Source organism: Danio aesculapii, chromosome 22 (assembly GCF_903798145.1).
Source record: "Danio aesculapii chromosome 22, fDanAes4.1, whole genome shotgun sequence".
Taxonomy (NCBI): domain Eukaryota; kingdom Metazoa; phylum Chordata; class Actinopteri; order Cypriniformes; family Danionidae; genus Danio; species Danio aesculapii.
The window spans coordinates 31767740-31785783 of NC_079456.1; the positions used below are offsets into that span (position 1 = coordinate 31767740).

The following is an 18044-nucleotide window of genomic DNA, read 5'->3' on the forward strand; positions in this document are numbered from 1 at the left end:
ATTTTCTTACCCCTTGTTTTCAAGTGTGGTTCTAAAAAATCTTCATTTGAAGATTAGCCCTTCCCCTTAGCCCTTCGCCTTCAAGCCAAAGAGAATTGGGACACCCCTACTCCTTCACATTATTGCACAAAACGAGGGGTAAGAGGTAAGGGGTAGAATTGGGATTGGGCCTTAATTCGTGCAAGTTAGCAGTTTGTTTTGGTAATCTATAATCAAAGTCCATTTGCTTGAGCATTAGGAGCGACGGCTTCATTAACTATTCTTAACCACACAACTTTTACCATTTTTTTGAGGGAATGATATGCAAAAAGAAAGCCCCGCCCCAACTTCAATTTCATTTCAGTAGGGTATATGCAGAAGGACTTATAATTTTAAGTAACCCAGTTCAAGAGATTCTGGTGAACCATATGTTGTAACAAAATCACCACGTTTAAGGTTTGTTTTCGTTATGATCCTCCCTGCCTGATTGATATACGAGGTAAAGGGGGTCTCAGAATGTACAAGAAGCACGGAGTTAAATTCCATTTTTCCCCACCATGTCTTTAAAATATGAAAATTTATTTTACCCCAGTATTTTTAATGGAGTTTCTGCGCTAGCCTGCTGCTACTGACGGCACTTGCATTTAAACGCCTTTTCGTTTCTCGTTTAACTCTTCAACAACTAAATGAATGCTCAAATCTATTCAACAGATTATATTTTAATTACATTACAACATTGATGCTGTGAAACAGGGGTCACCAATCTCGGTCCAGGAGGGCCGGTGTCCCTGCAGGGTTTAGCTCCAACTTGCCTCAACACACCTGCCTGGGTGTTTCAAGTATACCTAGTAAGACCTTGATTAGCTTGTTTATGTGTGTTTGATTAGGGTTGGAGCTAAAATCTGCAGGACACCGGCCCTCCAGGAACAAGTTTGGTGACCCCTGCTGAAAAAGGAACCGAATTAAATTGAAAATAGTCACATTAACATTTCACCAGGGAAAAAAACACTAGCTGTGCAACTACTCTGTTGGAAATACATTAACAGACTGAAATAAAAGTCTCCGCAATGTACGTTTCACACAGACTTTTATGTTTAGAAAATCTTTGGTTTTCCCTACCTGAGTTTATTAATGGTTACATTCAGATTTGGTCTGTAGCTGTCACTCTGAATGAGATTATGCATTATGGTAATCGGGTCAGCCATATTTAGCTGCTGTGTGTACGTTGCCTGTACTACTGAACCTAGATTTCTCTACAACACTGATTGTATTTTAGTGATTTATTTGAGGCTGTGCAGTAGCTGACCTGGCAGGGTTGGTAGCTGGCAGGTGTAGTATCCCGGCTGGGCTTCAGGTGCGTACTTGAGCTCCAAACTCTGGTGCAGAGCAAAGAACTCTCGATACCTTCTGTAGATTAAGTACTTACTGTTGCCTTTGGTCTTCACCTCAATCACAAAACTCTGCAAGAAGGTGATCAACAATAACCAATTGAACATTTATGGTGTGTAGTAGAGAGAGAACACTGCAAAAACATGCACTTAAGAGTTTTTTTTCATGTTTCTAGTCCAAATATCTTTTAAAAATTAAATCAAGAAGCATTTTCTAGACAAGTAAAAAAATATTGTTTTGTTTTCAGAAATAAATTGGCAAAGTCAAGTGAGTTTTTTTCGTTAAAACGTATCACCTAGCAGCCCAAGACAGATTACTCATTGAAGCTAAGCAGGGCTAAGCCTGGTCAGTACCTGGATGGGAGACCACGTGGGAAAACTAGGGGCCTACTCACACTTTGCTATCTGAACCGTGCCCAGGCCCGTTTCCCAGATCGTTTGAGAAGTGTGAGTGCTCCGAATCAGGGTCAGGCACGGTTCACTTGGGCTTTGGCGTGGTACACATGTGTGTAAGTGCAAAACGCACCAAAGCCCGAAACTGAAAGCGAGACGTGACTTTTATTTGACTGTTTCATATGCGTTTATTAATCGTTCTTACTGTTCAATGAACGCAAACTGTCGTAGTTTATTGAAGACGCAAACCCCTCACTGCACGAAAGCCCCCCACCTTCGGCAAACCTCCAAATACCTGCAGCACGAGGACTTTATGATTATTTATGAGCGTCAAAAGTGGCTGATCTGTTCGGTGAAATATTTGACTGCATGTCGCTGCATATCAAATTACTTAAACGATGATATAACTAAAGAAATCTCCACTGTGCTGAGCGAGAGCACTTCTGAACAGCGCATCATCGATGACGTAAGCGTGCCCAGGCCCAAATGTAATGTGAGTGCGGGCCGTCGGGGGAGACAGGAGGGGGGACAAGCGTGCTTTGTCCCGGTTCAAGGCAACTATACATAGTGTGAGTACACCCTAGGTTGCTGATGGAAATGGTGTTAGTGAGGCATTCAACCTGCAGTCTGTGTGAGTCCTAATACCCCAGTATAGTGAAGGAGACACTATACTGTCAGTGGGCGCTGTCTTTCGGATGAGATGTTAAACCAAGGTCCTGACTCTATGTGGTCATTCCAAGTGGATGCTGAACACTGGTGCTGGTGTGGAGAGACCCCCCCCCCCCCCCCCCCCCCATGATTGTCAAGTGCTTTGTATGACCATACACGATAAATGCACTATATAAATACACATTACATTACAAGTTAAATTATCTCCCAGTGGGTCACGTTTACACTGTCAGGTCTTGATGCCCAATTCCAATTTGTTGCCCATATCCGATTTTTTTGGCCTGTCCGTTTACATGTTCTTTTAATTGTGACTGATATTCGATTCATGTGTTTACACTCGCCATACAATTTACGATGTCGCGCATGCGTAAAGGCGGGTTTTAGCATCTGCGCCACACTAGCCACGATGGAAGAAATTATCTTGCTTTTAGCTCTGCCAAATATGCGAAATTCGACCAACTTTAAAATGATTTTAAGGCAGAGGCGGAGGAGAAGGGAGAGGGCCGTCATCGCAGCTTGCGCCTATGGTTTACCACTGGTTGACCACTGACCACTTTCCTCCTCCATGTTTCCTCTGTTTTTGTTGTTTACTGCTTCAGCATCTCCACACACACACTCTTCTATTGTCGCAAGCTTAATGACGTACAAAATGGAATGCCTCAATAAATCCAATCTGCCCGCTTACATGATAGTCGCATTGTCACATATCTGATTTATATCTGATTTATTTCCACATATGAAGGAGGTCTGAAACCGATCTCTGAATATCCGAATACATGCGTTTTTTTTTTTTTGTTTACATGGTCAATGAACAGATCCGATCTGTCACATATGAGCATTGGGTCACATTTAACTGCCATTGTAAACAGTGCCTAAATAAAATAATATTGTTTTCAGTTTGAAATGAGATTATTACACTTATTTTTCAGGGTTTTTTTTTTTTTTGTTAGTTTTTTTAGGTTAAACACATTTAATTCTACAATATTAATTCTGGGGAAAAAAAACATTATTTTCTTGTGTTGAAAATGCTTCTTGATTTAAGAATTGTTACATATTTAGAAAAGAATCAAGACAAAAACTCTAAGTAAGAAAACTTTACTTAGATTTTTACAATTTTTTACTTACATTTTGCAGTGAAGTTTAAAAACTCACTGACAGCTTAAGATATTAATCTGGCACAAATGTAAATAAATAATAAAATGATGCAAGAGTGTGTGTTCTTAACACAAGCATTTTATGATTATCTTTAAACATCTTGTTTTAAGTGTATGCTTTTGGTTAAACATAAGCCACAGGTAATTGTCAGACTATAAAGCCAAAAGATTATTAAAGAAAAGACTGGAGGAAAGTTGAAGTAAAGGGGGTTCAGGTCTGGGGAAACTCACAAAGTAAACAATGAAACCTTTCTTCTCCTCGATATCAGCAATAGTTGCGGTGACTGGGATGTTGTCTGGAAGCTGGTCAAAATCACTGTAAGCATGAACAAATATTACACATTTGTATTACCCCAGAATACATGTATTCCAAATATGCTTTTTCAATACAATTTTGAGTAAGAAATTTGAGTTATGCTTACAAACAGGACTAAAGTTAGATTTGTGTGTGTGCTTGTGTGTGTAACATACCGTTTACATTTTTTGTTGAGCTATGATTATTACTTCTACTTTTTATATTGTTGTTGTTATTGTAAATATCTGTATAGCAAATCTTTTAACCCTTTTAAATATGTACTATTTTCATATTCCGAGTCAATCGGATCCTTCATTAATTTTTCTTCGGCTTAGTCCCTTTATTCATCAGGTATCGACACAGCGGAATGAACCACCAACTTATCCAGCATATGTTTTACTGACCAGTGAGCCACCATGTCACCCTCAATCTGGATCCAAAGAATTATTATTTTATATAACAATTAAATCTTAATGTGAAATATTAACCAAACCAAAACAACTGAGATGCAGAAAGAAGCTTACTGTGTAATCTGAGAATTACCACTATAAACTCCATTAAAAGGAAGTGAATTTAATGTATAACTAAAAGATTGCTCAAGATGTTTAACCTATAGGTTGTCTAAATTTACGAAAAAAAATATTTATTTCAAAGGATATTAATAAAATACTTAAACTTCGATTGTAAGATGGAAAAACTGATACATTTTTAATATTGTAATCATTTGCCATAAGCTTTTAACACAGTTCAGAACTGTGAGACATGAGGTAAAGTCTAAATCTATTATATTCATTATAAAATAATTGTTGACAGCTGTTGAAAGATGCTCCATACATACACATCATACTGTCATCTAAAATGACTCAAAAAAATTTATTGTTTAAAAACTGGGGGAGGGCAAAAAAACAAACAAAAAAAATTATGTGGAGTATTTCAAGGGTATTGCATTAGCAGTTTCCTTAAGAAAAGCTATTCATTAACCCTTCAACTGCCCCACCAAGAAAAAGGTTTTCCTAATGTCGCTAGTTAACACACTCAATGCATTATTTTTTCCAACACATCCCATAATTTTTTTTTTTCACATTTATTTTTGCCCTTTATTAGATAGGACATTAATTAGACAGGAAGCGAAGTGAGAAAGAGAAACTGGGTAGGGTTGGGAAATGTCCTCGAGTCGGGATTCTAACTCAGGAAACCTTGAAGTGCTACCACACCATATGTTAGTGTGCCAACCACTAGGCTATTGCGCCAACACATCCCACAATTCCTAAAATATCAAAATCTACCCAATGGTCGATAAGTCGGTTTATGGTAAAAGTACCGGAATTATTATGAATAACAATAATAAATGTAAGACCAATTTATTTAAAAAACATAATCAAAATAAAACATTTTAATATTAAATTAAATCTTTATTTTTTTTGAAGTATGCCATGAAATATTTCAGATTCTCATTTAACATGTTTTGTTGTTGTTGTTGTTTTGTTTTTTACAATAAAACCAAAATCAAGTGTAGTAGTGCAATAGGATTGTTTGTTTGATGTGTTTTTTTTTTCATTATTTAAAACAGTCAAAATATGGTCAACCATTTGGTAGAGCAGGCAGTTAAAGGGTTAAAAAAAATAAGCTTATAATATTAAAATTGACATTTATTTTCTTTATTTATTTCTGAATGAACCGCATTGTGAAACAAATTAACTTGCCTACCGAACACTGAAAAAACTTTCCAAAAAAAGCTGAACTTATCTAGTTCAGTGATAACTCTAGTACACTAGACTGAGTAACTTAGTAGCTTGGATGATGTTCCATACTACAATAAAGTGCAATAGTAAAATAATAAATCTAGCAGGCTGTAGCTAAAGTTCAGCTACAAGGTAAACGCAACACTAGCTACTCCCCAGGATTACTCCACTGGAGCGGGGGAATCTCTATGTGAATATTCATGAGTAAACATGAATGAAAACACGATTTCTCTCACCTTTCGTCGCGCAGCTGTTGCGGGAGAGACATGCTGGATGTTGCGGGATTCAGGCGCTCGCAGACGGAGGCATACGGAGAGAATGTTTGATAAAGTGGAAGTGAAGCTGCTCGTGTTTTACTGAGGCGGGTTTACAGTTGCTGTTGCACGATAACCAAAGAGGAACTGAAAGAGTCCTCGTAGACGAGTTAGCAAGAGTAGTGTACACAGTTTGGAACTAAACGACAATGAAGAGGCGCGAAATATATGAAGTGGGCAAAGTTTTCCAAATGTTTTTTACTCGACGCACAGTGATAAAAACGTGACTCGACGACCAAAGAGCGCCCATTTAAACCTTTTTAATAATGAAAATGAAAGAAAGGCATGTACTATATAACTCTATTTTTAGATATAAAAGTGGCAACCTTCTGTTGAGTAATGTCATGTTGTGTATCTCACAGTACAGTCATTTTCTGTTTCAGTTCAGTGGTCAGATAATTGCTCGAGAATGAGAGGAATTCAAGCTGCATGTCAACAGGTGAGACAGATTATTGATGTAGATGTCTGGGTGAATTTTTTTGAAAATAACTCCATTAGAGTTTACATACGTTACATTACACACAGAAACATGATTTTGTTAAAAATGTGAGTAGTCCTGCATAGCAAACGGGATTATATGTAGTTTTATTGGTCATTGGATCAAATTGAACAATCTGTTTGGTTAATGAATATCAGTTGTCCTTCAAGAACATTGCAGAAATCAACAAACCTTATTTTTTGGCATCCGCCATCACACGGGGTCCCATTCACAGTACATGCTCTTGTTCAGTCTTGACAGTTAAAACAGCAATGCTGAACTACATGAGCATATGTTTGCTGATCCAAGTGTATATAAAGTGTATACTGGTTTTAAAAAAAAAAAAAAAAGCAAGAACATTTTAGTTTTTAGTACATTGTCATGTAAATGCATCCTTAATCTATTCCCTTTTTTCATGGGTCTCAAAACAGTTGTGGAAAATTTATCAGCACAACACCAGGTACTACATGACGTTTCAAAATTATTGAACACTCCTCTCTGTTCTGTCATTGGTCAGCCAAACAAAGTCTTGCCCACAACGCATGCTACTGGCTGAACCAATTTCACTGACAAATATGGCAATATATCTTTTGATGTCTTTTTAATACTCCCAAGTAGGCATGGGGCGATAACCATTTTCAAGGTATACTGCGGTTTGTAAAAGTCAAGGTATTGAAACCACAAAAGTTTTATACTATACCATTACTACGGTATATGTAAGATTTAAAAAAAAAAAAAAGTTTTTTATTTATTTTTTTAAGTTTTGTTTTTAGGACAACAGTATCTCCAGCAGAAGATATCTAAAGATGCTGTATTAAATTGTAAATAAATCTCTGTTTTTGAAACAAACGAAAACAGCAGGTGTCAATAATTCGTTTGAATTATTCAGCCTCACATGTTTACTACTCCAAAAAATTTTAAATGTTTCTCAAAATAAAATATATTGTTTTCAAAGGGGGAAAAAGGTTTTTGTTTTTAGCCAGACATTTAAAAAGAACTTATTTTAGAGCAATGATCACAATACCGTGAAACCGTAAAATATACTCCCAAGGTCCTTACATCCTGTGAATTCTCACACGATTAAAAGCATGACCTCACTCTTAATCAATCAATCATCCCAGCAGGCAAAGAACGTCAACATCATGTCAGATTGATGTTGTACCCCAAGGTCGTGGGGACATTGTATTTTGTTTTGAAATGAAAATTGAGTTGACGTCAGAACCCAACGTCAGGCCGATGTCAATGTCCATCTTCAGATAGACGGTTCATTTTGGTTACTTTTCAATGCAACCTAAAATCAACCAAATATCAACATCTAATAATGTTACAGCTTGACATTGTGTGGACTATACCACTATGACGTCTATCAGATGTTGGATTGATGTTGGATTTTGGTCACTTTCCAACACAACCTAAGCAAAATATAAATGTCATTCCCCATCGTTATTGGACATAAATCAAACTTAAATGTAACTTAAATCAAATTTAATATTAACGTCTTATGACATTTAGTATCTGCTGAGATGTTCACACAATGCCTCCAAGAATTACTTCCATTTTTAAAAAAAGGGAGAGGCTTAAGTTTTTGCATCCAAACCATGCATTTTGAGATTGTAATTCAGAGCCACCATAGATAGGAAGAGCAAAATCCAGAATAGCATCTGATTTGATTAATTTTATCTCATAGCACAAAGACATTTTGACAAACTCTCCTACATCTCTGGTTATATATGCAATCTGATTGAATGGAACCAATATTTCCTCTATTTTTCTTTCTCATTTAGAGAAGGAGCAGCACAACAAAATGAACACGCACTGCTTGAACCCTTTTTTTTAAAATTATTTTTAACTTAATGTGCATCAAACTTGTCACAGTATGAAATCTTCAAAAATGTTATTGTTTTTAGTTATTTAAGGAGTAGGTCTGCAAACTTGTTTTACTGAGATTTAATTATGGAGTTGAAAACATGACATGGCATTGATCACATTCAAAAACAAAATGCTAAAAATGCAAATGTCCTAACTTGAGGCTGATGGAATGGGATGTTTTTCACACTGGTAAAATTTAAACTGAAAGCAAACCACTGAAAAGGGCTCTGTTGTGTCACTATGCATAAAGATGCATTCAATTCCTTGCTTGAACTGATGGGGAGTTGAGTTATTTTACTTTTCAGAAGTGTTGTCCAATCAAAGCAGTGGGTGTTTACTTTCAAGCTGCCAGAGTGGACCACCCAAAATCTGCTCATCTACAAAGCTGGCTTCAAATCCAGGGTAGAAAAAGCTCATTACTTACTGATTTTGATGTTTTTGAAAGTAAAAAAAACACATACAGTAAACGTCATAATTGGACCTCAGACAACAGTATAAAGTTAATTTTAAAAGAGCCACTTCATTGTTGGACCTGTAAACAACCCATTGGAACTGCAGGGATCAACTAAATGCAGAGTTTTCTAAAGTATGTGTACTTTATGACACAGACTGTTTAAAGTATGTCCAAGAATTGTACTCGCCAGTCTGTAATAGTAATAAATACGATGCCGAACTGTGATTGGTTGCTTTACATGTCAGTCTGAGAGTTCTTGGCCAGCGAAAGCTGCTGTGTTCAAACCTTCTGCCATCAGCCTGAACATCTTGCTGCATTAGTCTATCTCTGTCAATAGCAGTGGAATTAATTTTAATACTGCTTTTTATATATATATATATATATATATATATATATATATATATATATATATATATATATTTATATTTAAAATACAATTATTCGGAAACCATTTTAATTTGGTGCCTATTATACCCAGAAACTATTTCCGTCAACTTTAGGTTTACTGAATAATTTTAGTCATATTAAGATAACAGCAAATGGTTTTAAAGTGACACAAGGATGAGGAGAACTATATTTTTGGCTGAAACATCCTCTACAAGAATATCAGCCAAAGGTTTGTGAAGGAATAATGATAATAAGTGGCCACTAGATGGAAGCAAACAGAACAGACATTTTACAAATCTTAATTTACAATACTTTCCCAGAGATGGGTTGCGGCTGGAGGGGCATTCGCTGCGTAAAACATGCTGGATAAGTTGGTGGTTCATTCCGCTGTGGCGACACCAGATTAATAAAGGGACTAAGCCGAAAAGAAAATGAATTAATGAATGAATGAATATACAATACTCAACATGTTCTCTTGCATATAGCAGACAAATATAACACAAAAAATATGTATATGAATATAGCACAGCTTTGAGCCTTGTTACAGGATTGTGTAATAGACTTTCTGTTCTGTACGTATTACTATCACGCCTAGCATTCTGTAAATGTACTTCTAAGGTCCCTTAAGCCTGGGAATGTCAACAATGTACTGGCAGTTTTAATCCAAGAGGGTGAACCTTAGAGCATTGCAAACATATACGTACACATAGGAACAACATTAAGTTCAAGGTCGTGGCACCTGTGATGTTTTGTTTTTTCCTTTCAGTTCCAGGGATTGTGTATGTGAGGTTTCACATTGCTACTTCAGCGAGAAATAGCGACTGTGTCATGATCTCAATTCAAGGCCATTTGTTGCCACGCTCTGACAACTAAACAGGTTACACACATGCCTGTGTTTACTGCTTACGCATGTTCTCACAGAATGAGATGAGGAGAGTGTAAAGATTTGACTAACGTCTTTGAGTCCAGAGATTGTTTCACAGACGGCATTATGTGCTTATGCATTATGCATTACATGTCAGTGTATAGGGTTAGTACTTTTGGGAGCACATTTTAACATATCACAAAATACTCTATTATTATTATTATTATTATTATTTTTAATTATCATTATTAATTATTATTTTCATGCATCACTCTGCAGTCTTCATAAACAAGATAATTTAATAACTTAAACTCAAGACAATCTTCCTTGTTAATTTATTTGACAAGTAACTTTGTACTGGTGCAGGATAACACATTTCTAACATTTAAGTACATCAAGGCACATTGTTGCACCTGTAAACTTTAACAGATAGGCCTAGCGTTGAAGTCAATTTATTTTGCCCTCCCATTCATTTAAAATAATGTTTCTGAACATTTTTACAGTGTTTCCTAAAAAAATATTCTGGAGTCATAATAAGTCCTATTTCTTATTGTTTATTTCATGAATAAAAGCAGTTTTTAATTTAAATAAAAATAAGGTCAGTATTACTAGCCTCCTTTATATTTACTGTATATTTTTGATATACACAACAAATCAGTTACAAAATAATTTGACAAATTATTTAAACTTTCGTAGTTAACTAATTAAGTGTTTAAATTACACTTTAATCTGAATAAAAGACTATAAAATACTTAAAGGGACTTTGTCTGAATACAACTGTCTTGCAAAATAACTAGGAAAATATTATGCACTGACCGTCATTATAGGGTAGATAAAAAAGTAGATATTAGAAATTACTTATTTAAACTATTATGTTAAAAAATGTGCTGTAAACAAATCATGTGTTGAAGACGGAAATCAAAAATGAATGAAGGCAAAAAAATTTATTTCACGTGACACCTAAAGCACGCGAGAGAGGCATTCCTTTGCCTTTTTGAGCCCTCAAATGTGTCATTAAGTTTGACATGTTTCCCCCTTACACACAACTTTTGTAAAGTACGTTGCTGTGTCAGAATCCTTGCTTGTAAAATACGCTTTAGAATGCTTAGTTTAAGCAAATTTGATGAACGCGATCATGCATGTTGATCTGAAGAGTGTCGCTCCTGCTCACCGAAAACCAGGCTGTATGCGCTGTACTGTGCGCATTGCGTTCCGTAAGCAACAATAACAATCGCCTGACATCGCATGTCCATATTCCTCAAAGTTGTTTAGAATTAAATGTTTAGAGATGGTGTGAACCAACGCCTATGTGTGCCTTTAATGCACCCCTTGATGCTTCTTATGTTCTTGTCGCAGCACCAGTGGCACCGAAGTTCATATGCTGATTTGATCCGGTACATACCGATTACAAAGGTACCGGTGCTATAATGGCACCGGGTTTCAGTACCCAACCCTAGGTTACGTCCTATTCCGATCAAGTTTGAAACCGCGTGATCGGGCCCAATCACGAGATTGGATCTGGACATCCCTAATTAAATTGGATAAAATCAAATTGTGTCTTACATACTTTTTCGCAGATGCTAGTAAAATATGACCTAGGGGCTACATGGTGACTCAGTCGATAACTGTCACCTCACAGCAAGTCAAGGAGAACTGAATAAACTAAAGTGGTCGTAGTGTATGTGTGTATGGAGGTTTCCTAGTACTGGGTTGCAGCTAGAAAGGAATCCGCTGTGTTTAACATATGCTGGATACGTTGGCAGTTCATTCCGCGTGGCGACCCTTGATGAATAAAGGGAATAAACCTTGAAAAAATGAATGAATGAATGACTGCTGATCCATGAAGAGATCAAAGCATTCCACAGATCAACTATACAGATAAGCCAATTGTGTCCATTATTATTCAGGTCTGTTCAGCTTATGTCAATTAAAAATAGCTTTAATTTCAACAGGAAAGTATGATGAAAGAAAGCAATGTTGGAGAGAGAAAGAGAGGTGGGATCAGGAAAGGTCCCTGAGTTGGAACCAGAACTCGGAACACCCGCAACACTGTTGAGCTAATTTTAATCAAGATAATACAGAATGAAGCGATACACATGATTAAAAATGAGAAAACTCTAGTGGTTTAACTTCTTGTTCCTCATGTGATTGTAATTGTGGTGTAAGTAGACATTCACACTAAACATGTTTTTGTAGTCAAATGTGACACACAAGTCAAAGGACAAAAATGACAAAAAAACAAGGCCTTGACATACTTTTAGAAAGCTGTGTCCTGCATGAGATGTGCGCAGAACAGTCAAACGTATCCATCTTATGTACGTTTGTGTTCTGGAGACCAGCAAGCTGGAGTTTAAGGCCAGCAAGTAAAACCCACTTCCCTGACTTCAACAGGCACTCTGAGATTGATGCTAGATGCTTTATTATCAAGTCTTCAGCATCCTTATTGCCATCCTTGCCTCCCATGACATTTTGTATTCAGTTTGGAGTGGTCCGAGCAGAACAAATGAGGGTACGTTGGTGCCATGACCCGGATGGGAGAGTAACAGAGATAAGCTTATATAATCAGTGTTGGGAAACCTCTGAAGTTTTTACTGTACTGGATAGAGTCCCCACTTTACATGTCAGCTCAAATCCTATTTGAAGTGATCCGAGTAGAACCAATGGTACTATGATCCTGATGGGGGAGATTAGTGTATTGGAGTCCAGCTAGTAAAAACTGCTGGTAAACCTCACTACTCTGGCCTCAAGAGGCACACTAAAGACTCATCCTAAAGACTGCATGTTCATGTTAGCATCCATTCTTCCCATGCCAGTTGAAATTTAGAGTGGTTTCAGTAGAGCTAGATAGTGACCCAGATAGGTGTGAAGTCTAGGTGTGAAGTGTGAGTACAATGGAGGCAAGCTGGTAAAATCTATGCGGGTAAGCATCACTACCCTAGATTCAATAGGTACTTTAGTGACTGATGCTAGGCGTTGTTGCACTTAGGGTTCTTGTTATTGTACCCACCACTCATTTCTTTAGACCAGGGGTGCTCAAGTCTGTTCCTGGAGATCTACCTTCCTGCAGAGTTCAGCTTCAACCTTGATCAAACATACCTGTCTTTAATCGCCAAGTGCTCCTTCAGATCCTTCTTAGTTGTTTTAGTTGTGTTTGATCAGGGTTGAAGCTAAACTGCAAAAGGTTGATCTCCAGGAACACCATGAGACTTAAGCACCCTTGCTTTAGTCAAATCCTGGTGGTAGCTCACCAAGAAGGATTACACTCTCAATAAATGAAAAGTAATGGAAATGTGCTACAGTGAAATGCAAAAACATGTTCTGAACAAACCACCTTAAGTAGCCCCTGACCAATAGTCCTTCTCCAACCAACCTGGCTTTTCACTCCTCTCATCACTCCTTATTTATTAGCAGAAGGACAGTCCATTTGTGGATCCATTTTCTTTCTATTCCTGTCTCTCTGTCTTTCCTTCAGTCTTCGTTTTTCTCTTCCACAGCCAACCCTGTGTGTGAGTATTGCTGAGGCAGGGTAATATAATAGGGCTGGTAGAAATAGTGAAACACCCTTGCATGGTGAGAGAACAGAGGGTCAAACAGTACAGAAAGAGAGCGTGTGTGTCTGTCAGAGAGAGAGAGAGACACTGGATTAGTCAAGTAGGCAGGATCAAGCTACAGTACAATATCTCGATTTCTGACAGATGGGAAGTGCTGTGTTAAAAGGGAATCCCTGAGAGCAAGACAGATTTTTGACTCGTTGGGGCTCCACTTGGTTAGTCCTATTTAGAACAATCAAAACATATATAGGAGTATCAATTTCTTTAAAAATCAAAAAGAAAGAAGTGATCGCACAGACACTTTTCACTTGTTAAGGAAAATACACAGTAGAGTCAGTCCATTACATTAGGCTACATTACAAATTAGAATGGTTGTTGGTGCAAGATGGGCTGGTCTAAGTATTTCAGAAACTGCTGATATATTGGGATAAGGGTTTACAAAAAATGGTCTGAAAAAAGCAGCAGATCTGAGGTTAATAATGCCTTGTTGATGTCAGAGGTAGATTGTCCACAGTGGTCAGGCTGATAGAAAGACAACAATTACTCAAATAACCATAGGTACAACCGATTGTGGTGTATAACACATAAACTTTAAAGCAGATGAGCTACAGCTGAAGAAACTAGTGAAATTCCTGTAGAACAGTGGTCGCCAACCTTTTTGTCACCGCGGACTGATCAACAATTCACAATTTTACTGTGGCCTGGGGCTGGGTGGGGTGTACGTACACTCTCAGAAATAAAGGTACGTGAGCTGTTACTGGGGTGGCACCTTATAAAAAGGTACACATTTGTACTTAAAGAGTTTATATTGGGGGCAACACAGTGGCGCAGTAGGTAGTGCTGTAGCCTCACAGCAAGAAGGTCGCTGGTTCGAGCCTCGGCTGGGTCAGTTGGCGTTTCTATGTGGAGTTTGCATGTTCTCCCTGTGAATGCGTGGGTTTCCTCTGGGTGCTCCGGTTTCCCCCACAGTCCAAAGACATGCGGTACAGGTGAATTGGGTAGGCTAAATTGTCCGTAGTGTATTTATGTGTGTGTGCGAATGAGTGTGTATGGGTTTCCCAGTGATAGGTTGGAAGGGCGTCTGCTGCGTAAAACATATGCTGGATAAGTTGGTGGTTCATTCCGTTTTGGCGACCCCAGATTAATAAAGGGACTACGCCGAAAAGAAAATGAATGAATGCGTTTATATTGCAGGAGACTTATCGATTGACTGAGACAGGGTGTGGTTTAGACTAATCTTAACTTCTAAAAACTTAGTTCATCGTCTTATCCATTTCAAAGTTTTACTCAGAGCATACATAACTCCTTATAAAAGGTTTATAATGAAACTGCAGTCGAACTACAAATGTCATATCTGTAACACTGTATCTTCCGGTAATTTTCTCCATATGTTTTGGGAATGTACAATTGTTGTCGACCTGTAGTCTCATGTAAATTCTGTTTTGTCTTTTTTACTACAAGTTGATTATGTGTCTAATCCTGGTTTGTCTTCTCAATGACAATTCTAATTTTTGTATAAGTACACTAAAGAAAAGAATGTTGTTTGCCGGTTTTACAGCTGCAAAGTAAGCAATCATACAAAATTGGTTTACTCCTCAGATGTGTGCAAAAACATTTTAGATTCATAACCTCCTTAAAATAGGGACTTGTGAAGGTACAATAGCACAAATTAATAGGCTAAACCTAGTACCATTGATGCATGGCAAATGTTTTTTTTTTTTAAGTTCGAAAATTGTTGATATTTCTGTTGCTCCCCATCCCCTGTTTGTTTGTTTGTTTGAATATCTTTTATTTTGTGAATCTAAAGACAATAAAATGTTTATCACAAAAAAAAGTATGTGAAAAGAGTAATGTATGGGTGTTTCCCAGTGATGGGTTGCAGCTGGAAGGGCATCCGCTGCATAAAACATATGCTGGATAAGTTGGCGGTTCATTCCGCTGTGGCAACCCTGGACTAATAAAGGAATTAAGCCAAAAAGAAAATGAACGAATGAATGAGTCCATATTGATCCCACCACAATGACAGCTCGCGTACCTTTATTTCTGAGAGTGTAGATTGCTAGATGACCTTAAACCATTTTCTCAGATGATGACAAGCTGGCAAAATATTGCTGCAACACTGAAAGTTTTATTTATGGAGAAAATTAAAAAGCACTCCTGTGCTACCAAAATGTGTATATTCCATACAAAATATGAAGCTGATCGGTCAGTTCTTGTCACGTGACTCGCGGTACGCTCACGGCATTATGTTTTCAACTTGGTGTAATTGGAAGGCACATCGCACCACTTACGTGCATATTTGGAGTGCACAAAGCGTGTACCTCCATTGGAAATAACAAACTTGTGCATGGAAAAAGTATGATATGTGAACGGCTGCCATCATTTACGACCCCAGTGATCAATCTTCTTCTTGCACAGACATGCTGGATTCATGATTCATAATTTGATTTTGCCCTTCGCAAAATCCACAGACGTCGGTTTCTTACAAATTTTGCTAGCTTGTGGGTTAAATTTAGGCGGTCAAGTGACCAAGATGTAACTGAGAGAATACAGTAATTTTTTTCAAAATAAAAGATTGTTCAGACTCAGATAATGAATGAAACAGGTTGGCAGGTTGTGGGGGAGATTTTCTTGGTTATCTTTGGGCCATTTAGTACAAACTGATCATTAGTTAAGTGACACAACCTAAAGTACCCAGGTATTACAGCTGACCTTGTCCATTGCTTTTAGACCACAGAATACACAATTTTAATATTAACTTCTAGCAGGAAAATAGCTCAAATAAGTTCCTTTAACATATGTAAGATGTGTGTCCAGCACTTTTTGAGTCGATCCAACATAGTTCTAGCAAGCTGCACCTAATAAAGTTGCAGGTGAGTGTATATAATTGCAAAAACATATAAATACAGACTACAGTCACAGGAGAAGAGTGAAAATCACTGTGCTGTTAGCATATGTGTGTGGGTGCTTGTGCAGTAAGCATTTCACATCAGTTAGTTGAGCTGACAGGATTGAGTGCCACTTTCCGAGGTGCCAAAGAGAAACTGCTAAGAGTTGACAAGCACATACAGTCATTCACATTTATCTCGATGTGACAGGCTACACTGTGACTAGCAAAAGTCACAATACATAAAATATATCCAATAGTAAAAAAACAAACTCAAGAACACCTGCTTGTATATATAATGCCAACACAGAGGCTCCTATTATCACGTCATATATCCACAGACTTGTGACACTGCCACACACTGTGGAAATGGATTCAACCTCCAACCTTGACCAATAAATTTAGTCCAGCTATGAAAAAGAAAGAGTGACAGAGACATATAGATTGGTTACAGCTCAAGTACATACTAAGGAATTTTGGGAAGCTTTGTGTGACTGGTGATTTATTTGTAACAAGACCAAGAAGCGGACAGAGGACTGCTAGAATAGCTATATAGAATGAGATTTATAGAACGAGAGACATCTGAAACCCAGCTGGTTTGATATAGATGCTCTGATTAATGCAGTGTCACGTTACAGGGGATCACACAGGGCTAAGTATACGCACCATGCACTGGTGTTGTGTGTAAACATGTGTAAGGAGGTTCTCCCTGTCTTTCGTCGGCTGTCTTAAGTATGGGTTAAGTGTGAGTGAAACCCATCCCGGGTCTTTTTTGGATGGGGGCTCATGGCTCAATCACCGTAAATCTTGGACAAAGATATTTCAACACCAGGGCTTAAATGGCAGCGACAAGTGCCTGGAGATTTGGTGGAAATAATACAATTGAAAATCACTTCATGACACAGTTACTTAAGTTACCCAGATGTTAGGGCCATAAACGTTTAATTTTTGAAAATTATTCTTAGACCTTATGAATATTTGCATACCATCAATGCAACTCTAATTTGAAAGGTATTCTAATTCCACACTGCAAAGAACAATTGGCAAACAAATAGATTTGTGCCATTTGACATCATTCTGCATCAGTCTGTTAAGCCTGGTTTATACTCGACTTGTCTGCTAGTTCGACTGAGTGCGCACAGCAAATGTGACGTCATTTCGGTGTTGGCAGAGGTTTGCTTTGCGTGCATGCCGCATCGTTTCGGCTGGCAGAGTGCACAGCTTTTTTTGTAATTTTGTTCGCGGCTCCACATCCTAAGATGAACAATTTGGAGGCGAGTCTGACTGAGCTGGGAGATATTACAAGGCTTGTCCAAGTAAATCTACAGTGCATCCGGAACGTATTCATAGCGCTTCACTTTTTCCACATTTTTTTTATGTTACAGCCTTATTCCAAAATGTATTAAATTCATTTATTTGCTTAAAATTCTACACACAATACCCTATAATGATAATGTGAAAAAAAATTGAAATTGTTGCAAATTTATTAAAAGTAAAAAACCTGAAAAATCACATGTACATCAGTATTCACAACCTTTGCCGTGAAGCTCTAAACTGAGCTCAGGTACATTCTGTTTCCACTGATCATTCTTGAGATGTTTCAGCAGCTTAACTGGAGT

General features: G+C 37.6%; 2 protein-coding genes across 2 annotated transcripts in view; one reads left to right on the plus strand and one right to left on the minus strand.

The window, feature by feature from the left end:
• ncf4 (neutrophil cytosolic factor 4) overlaps positions 1-6150 on the minus strand; it is a 57884-nt gene extending 51734 nt beyond the window's left edge. Inside the window, exons 1-3 of the mRNA XM_056447730.1 lie at positions 5857-6150; positions 3815-3899; positions 1286-1439 (exon numbers count right to left, since the gene is read on the minus strand). Coding sequence (XP_056303705.1) covers positions 1286-1439; positions 3815-3899; positions 5857-5888 — 271 coding nt within the window. The 5' untranslated portion in view covers positions 5889-6150. The remainder of the gene's footprint in view (positions 1-1285; positions 1440-3814; positions 3900-5856) is intronic.
• Positions 1-18044, plus strand: part of pvalb7 (parvalbumin 7) — a 76243-nt gene that overhangs the window by 38232 nt on the left and 19967 nt on the right. The window lies entirely within an intron of this gene.